This window comes from Schistosoma mansoni, chromosome 3 (genome assembly GCF_000237925.1).
Source record: "Schistosoma mansoni strain Puerto Rico chromosome 3, complete genome".
NCBI classification, from domain to species: domain Eukaryota; kingdom Metazoa; phylum Platyhelminthes; class Trematoda; order Strigeidida; family Schistosomatidae; genus Schistosoma; species Schistosoma mansoni.
In genome coordinates, this window is record NC_031497.1 from 11,264,695 (window position 1) to 11,271,445 (window position 6,751).

The 6,751-nt window shown below is 42.3% G+C and overlaps 1 protein-coding gene across 1 annotated transcript in view; it reads right to left on the minus strand.

The window, feature by feature from the left end:
* Smp_105960 (zuotin related factor) overlaps nt 1–6,751 on the minus strand; it is a 37,073-nt gene that overhangs the window by 16,355 nt on the left and 13,967 nt on the right. Inside the window, exon 8 of the mRNA XM_018799208.1 lies at nt 3,529–3,794. Coding sequence (XP_018651020.1) covers nt 3,529–3,794 — 266 coding nt within the window. The remainder of the gene's footprint in view (nt 1–3,528; nt 3,795–6,751) is intronic.

Below are 6,751 nucleotides of genomic sequence, written 5' to 3' on the forward strand. Positions count from 1 at the left end.
TTAGATAAAATCTCAACTCATAAAAAAGTCTTGTGCCACCAACCTCAAACAGTTATTTCTTGGGCTATGCGGTCACGCTTTTAGGTCACTAAGACCACTACTAATCCAGATTCTTTCTCAGGTTCCTCAAGAAGAAATACCCATGGTATGGGCAACCGGGAAGTGGCAACTAACCTTATACTTCTATCAACAACCGAGATCATCTTGTTGAAGATCAAATCGCCTACCTATTAATAATTATTCCATTCTTCCGACTAACCCTTCTCATATATCTTTATCACCACACACCACCAACACTAATAATTAGAGTTCACGAAATGTTATTCCTGGTCTACCGAAACCACGCTCCAAACTGAATGTTGGAGCTTTTAATGTTCGGACCTAGGGTCAGATAGAAAAACAGCACTCTGGAATATCGCGCAACCAGTATATGCTGCGTCTCCGAAACGCGCATGCAGGATCCAAATGCAGTCAACCACTTGATCTCATCTTATCAATATAAAGAATTGACACGATTTAACCTTCAAGTATCTGGAGACCTTACTTCTAAATCCACGGCTTTGCTAGTGTAGGTATGACATCAAGTTCTAAAGCAGAACAGGCTCTATTACACTGGATTCTAGCAGATAGTTGCTTGTGCACAGTCTCTACCTACGCTCCCACTGACTGCAGCTCGGATGAAGTTCAAGATCAATTTTATAGGAAGCTATCCAACCTCTTTCAAAAAGCTAAACGCTCTGAGATAATAATAGTGATAGGTGACTTTAATGATCAAGTAGATAAACTAAACCAAACAGAAAGGCACTTGGGCGGATCTTATAGTGTTGCGGCTCAGAAAACAGATGATAGCAACTCTCTATTGCAACTATGCTCAGGTAACCGTCTACTTCTGGCAAACACCAACTTCAAACATAGGAAGAAAAATTGTCTGACGTGGCGACCTCCACGATCGACTCAATAGACTACATTGTCATAAACCCTAGTTAGAGGCACTTGATCGAAGACTTCATCATTCTGAAGCGTATGTTTAGACTCGGACCATGCTCTAGTTCGAGGACGTACTTCTCTGCGTCTTACAGGACGTAGAAAGGTTACAGCAGGAAAACCCCTCACAGTGAAACCTACTGTCAATTTTAGTTTGTTTGAGTGAGCAGTTCGTTTCTCATACCGTCGTCAGTTTTGCTGCTGGGTAGATCGCTTTCAATGCGGAATTAATTCTGTGATTAATTGTTCTAGTAATTTCACCTCCTTTGAAGCGTAAGTATAAGAAGCAAGTTTTCTTTTCCACTCTATCATACTTTACCGGAGGTTTAGTATTTGTATATATATGGATGAATTTCGCCGGATATGCATTTTCAAGTAGGCACTTAGTGATGAGAGCAATTTCATCTTCCAGGCATTCCTTTGAGCAGATTTTACGTGCGTGGTCATTTACCAATTTACATGTACGTGCCAATGCACGTACATTGGAAGAACCGAGAGAAGAGTACATATTCGCATTTCTGAGCATGTTCCAAAGAAATTGGGGCTGCGAGGGACCAGGGCTGCCAACAGTGCAATAGCTTGGCATTTACTTGACGCCGGGCAAACCATTGACATCTCTCATTCTTTCAAAATTATTAGCCGACAAAGAAGTACCGCTGCTCTCCGTTTTGCTGGAACGGTCGTGATAAAAAAACTTAAACCGGATCTATGTATTCAAAAGGAGACAGTAATAAACTTTATTACTCTGGTAATCCAATTTTTTGTGTTTGTTTTTTTTGTTTTTTGGTTATTAGTTTTATTTTGGTTAATATTTAGTTTGTGTTATATTCCTCTCCCATTACCGAATTCTTAAACCACCCTTTCACACATTTCCGCTCACTTGATTGTCTTGAATTATGTGGACTCTTCAATTTCTATTCGATTATTACGTAACTCATCTTATTTGTTTTTAATTCCACGAATCCTTTATTACCCCTAAAATTACCACACAATTTATCTTATTTGTCTCTGAATTCCACTCAACTATTACACCACCCATCCTTAATGTTTCCCTGATACTAACGCCTCATAACCTCTGAACTAGTTGCATGAAACTAATGGGATATGACAACTTGAACCGATGTACACAAGGACCAGGTTCTACGTTGTGACTGACTAATTAAAGAGTTATTCCTGTGTAGCAGAACCACTGAATGAGAGGATTCGGTATAAGATTAATGTTTTTAAGGAAAGTTATCCATGTCGGTAACTCAGTCAGTTAGCTACAACGTAGGACCAGGCACATATATGCATCGGTCCAAGTTTCCACACCTTATTAGCACAACAAGACGAACATCAAATTCATAGAAGTAGTTACTTCAATAGTAGTAATATATGCAAAAGATTGTGTATAGGGATATAATACAGGAAGAATTAGTTGGTAAAAAGAAAGGTATGAGGCAATTTTAATCTCAAGGTTTAAGGGAAGACAAACAGTGTATACTCCTACACCATTGTGATCGATTTAGAGTCATGTCACACAGAGTCACCAACGGTAGTCACGCGGACCCCAACCAAATAGTCTGCATTTACCAACATGGCTCAGACTAGATGTTATTGACTTTAAACACTGATGCCACGTTTTGGTTTGGTCGTCCCTAACTCTCTTCCAACCATCCCCTACACTAGTCAGCATAGCGCGTCGTGGTAATCGGTGTTCAGACATACGTAACACGTGGCCCAACCATCTCAATCGATGAAGATTTACAACCTCATCAACTGGTTTACCATCACTCCCTAATACACTATGTCTAACCTCACTATTGCTTACCCGGTGATCCCAGCAGATGAGAGCAATATTTCTAAGACACCTGTGGTCAAATGCTAGTAACTTGCGAGTATCTTCTACTCTTAATAGCCACGTTTCATAGCCATAAAGTAGAACGGAACGAACTGCCACGCAGTATACTCGTCTTTTAATTGATAAACGGATATCTCGCCTTCATCATAGGTGACGTAAGTTGACAAAAGCCAAACGAACTTTTGGAATCTGTGCAAAGATTTCGTCAGACACCAACCCATTAGGACTGATCAGGCTTCCAAGATAAGTGAAGCTGTCGACGCGTTCGACTACTTCACTCCCTATCCTCAGTTCAGGTGTTGAAGCAGGCTAGTCCTGGAGCAACAACTTGCATTTAGAGGAGGAGAAACGCATTCCAAACATCATTGCATTGTTACTCAGTGTTATCAAAAGACTCTGCATTTTGTCAGCGTCTTCACCAAACAGGACTATGTCATCTGGGTATTCTAATTCGAGAAGTGGACCTCCTGGTCGGAGATCAATTCCTGAAAATTCAGTCGGCGTCAGTAACTGATTAGAATGAGATGGTTGCTTTGAGTGCTACGCAACTATAATGCAGTCTAATAGAAAAATATTGCAATATCTTAATTTGAGAATTTCTCACTGCATCAAACACATAATATCAAATAAAATTATTACTACTTATCATTATACAAGAATATAGAATACTCAAATATATTATTTTATGAACCAAGGTGACTTACTGAGCATTCGACAAACGCTGACATAACAAATCCATATCAGCTAAAATTTTGACTTGATGAGATCCTACTTTAGATGTATCAGTTTTATCACCAACTAAAAAGTAATTGAACTGCTCGACAAGGAGGCTCCGCAATTGACGCCTTTCACGTTTAGCCTCACTGCGATTTAAGTCACGTTCCTTGCGAACACGTTCAGCTTCTGACCTCCGACGCTCTTCACTGGCAGCACGGGCAAGTGCAGCAGCCTCAGCTTCACGTTTCCGTTGCTAAAGATGAATTTAAAATGTACAAGGTAATAAAAATGGGTGGAGAAAAGTAGGCATTCTTAAGTAGAAAGTACCTAGAAATTACAACTTATGAACATGATAATCATATCCAATACGACTAACGTTTATACCGAATATCAAATTCCAAAGTGCTGCCTATATTACTTGCATATTATAAGTAATTTGTTGGCATACTTAAAGTATAAAAATTGCTATGGTCATGGAAATACCATTCAATACAATGATTTCAGATAAATAGTGCCTCATGAATTAATCGTAGATTGGAAAATATTAAAAAAAGATAGGGATAACATATTATCTATCGCACCCAAGTTTTGTATAAAAATGCGCTAAGCGGAAAGACAATTACTTGAATGATGGCTATATATATATATATATATATATATGACTTGTGCAAACCTTTTACTTATATGTAACTGAAAAGTGCTCTCACATGGCCACGCGTACATAACCTCTTCCTGGGAAGTCCTACTCGCTGACTTTCCGCAAAAAAGTGTTGTTTACGAAATTGAGAGGACCCTTCTTCAACAGACAATCCCAGAGAACAGTCCTGTCCAACGAATCGAAGGCGGCCCTGATATCAAGAAACACTACGATTGTTGGCCTGTGATAAATATGACGGTGTTCTAACATTTGGCGGAGGGTGAAGATATGATCAATGCATCCTCGACCAGAATGAAAACCAGCCTGCTCCCCAAGAGTCAGTCTTTCTCGGGTTTTAAACAACCTACGAAGAATGATAGAAGCCAATAGTTTGGACGCAATCGAAAGTAGACTTATCCCCCGATAGTTGTTACAGGAACGACGTGAACCCTTTTTAAAGATAGGGACAACTATTGCTTCATTCCATCACGTTGGAACGCTCTACAGCTCCCAAACCTTTGTAAACAACATAGTCAATTCCTTAGCCAGAAAGTCACCACCATCTTTAAAAAGAGCCGGAGGTAAGTCATCTGGGCCCAGTGATTTGTAACGTTTCAAGAGTTGGAGTTCCTTGCGGACTTCCGCCTCGTTTGGTGGAACAGTCGTCACCGGCCATGGAGAGCAGGACAATCTGGTCGATGTTGCCGGAGCAGCAGGCCAATTGAACTGCCCTTCGAAAAATTCCGCCCATCGTCCAAGACGTCCATAGATGTTAGTGATTGGCATCCCGTCATCCTCACAGATTGTTTCACTCACACCAGACTTCTTGCTGCCAGTGGCTCGGACGAGTTGGAAGAGCTTCCGGCAGTTACCAGATGCAGCTGCTGCTTCCAGCTCATTAGCACGCTCCGACCACCAGGCTTCTCGGTCCTTACGCAAGCTTTGCCCGATTTCATTACGTAACAGCCTTCGTTTGTGGTCAAACTCACGGTCACCCGGAGTAGACCGACGGGCTTCCATCAGTTGCAAGGAGCCAGAAGAAACCCAGGGCTTGTAAGCGGGACGTTTCGCGAAGCCGCAAGCGGCTTTACTCGCCATTTTCATGGCGTCGTGAAGATGCAACCAATGCTCATCTATACTTTTCGGTGGGACGGTAGCTAGCCTAAAACCTAACTCGGCTCGATACTTACTTGCAACAGAAGTTGCAGCCAGTTTACTAACATCGATCCGTTGATGGCGGTCAATCCTTCGGCCACTGAAAAGTAAGGTGAGATTGGCGCAGACCAGGGCATGATCAGACTCCAGATAGGTACTCCAAAAGGAGCGGCAGTCTTGTACACAACCACGCCAGCGGTAGCTGATCGCGATGTGATCAATCTGAGTCCAGGCTTGAGATGCAGAGGGAGGACGCCAGGTGGCACACCGGCGATGACTGTGCCGGAAGTTAGTGCTAGCCAGAAACAGGTTGTGGTCTGTGCACAGTTGCAGTAGACGGTCCCTGTTATCTGTCCTGCGACCAACAAGTCCCCATCGGCCACCTGAACGACTCTCTTCTGTGCCTAGACGCCCGACCTATGCATTGAAGTCTCCGGCTAGTACTACAATATCTGTCGAGCGCGCTTTCTGAAGAAGAACAGTTAACTGGTGATAGAATTCATCCTTGATTGCATCCAGGCTGAAATCTGTCAGGGCATAGGCGGAGATGACGAAAAGACATCGTTTCTCACTTTGATGGAACTTTCTAATCTAACAGCACATAACCGACTGTTAATGGAGATCCAATCGATTAGTGCTGCCTCAGCCCTAGCGCTTAGTGCGACACCAACGCCAGCAAGACCTGACGAAGATGCCACAGGGTCCCCGGATAAACGCACGTGAAACAAGCTTTTCGAATCGACAGATGGAGAGCGAATTTGTAGTACTTCACTAGAGTCTTGAATACGGGTCTCGGATAGACAACAAACGTCAACATTAAGACTTTCCAATTATTATAATTTATTTAAACACAAATATTGGTACAAAAGGGCACCAGATACATATGCGCCACACAAAATAATGAAAATAGGAAGAGAAAGGATGAAAAGATAAGGGGGACTGAAATGTACAACCAACAAGAACTCTTTCAGATAAGAAAGTTAGAACCACTCTTTATAAAAAAAGTAAAAGTAGGTTACAGCAGGCTCGCCACTGGCTTCTATTCTGAGCCATATCTGATAACGTCTCTAGCCACTGTGTTGCACCATCTCTCGGACCCCAACCAGGGAGTCGTGAAGGACCAACAGAAGCTAGCCCTTTGCAGCTTTCTTTCATACCACGATACCATGTCATACACTGACCACACAAATGAAATGAAATGACGCACTCCACTGACTACACTGTTCTCGCTCCTAATAGAAGAAAGACTTTCCAAAGACATAGCCAGCCCTATCTGTTGTCCGATCTGCATTAGTGTGCGAACGTTGAAGGAGGCCAGTTTGAACGGCGTACGCGGTTTCAGAAAAACTGGTTCAGTATTCGTATTCGGTAGAAGCATTCACTTTCGACCGGGCAGTGACTGGAGATCGTTTACATAG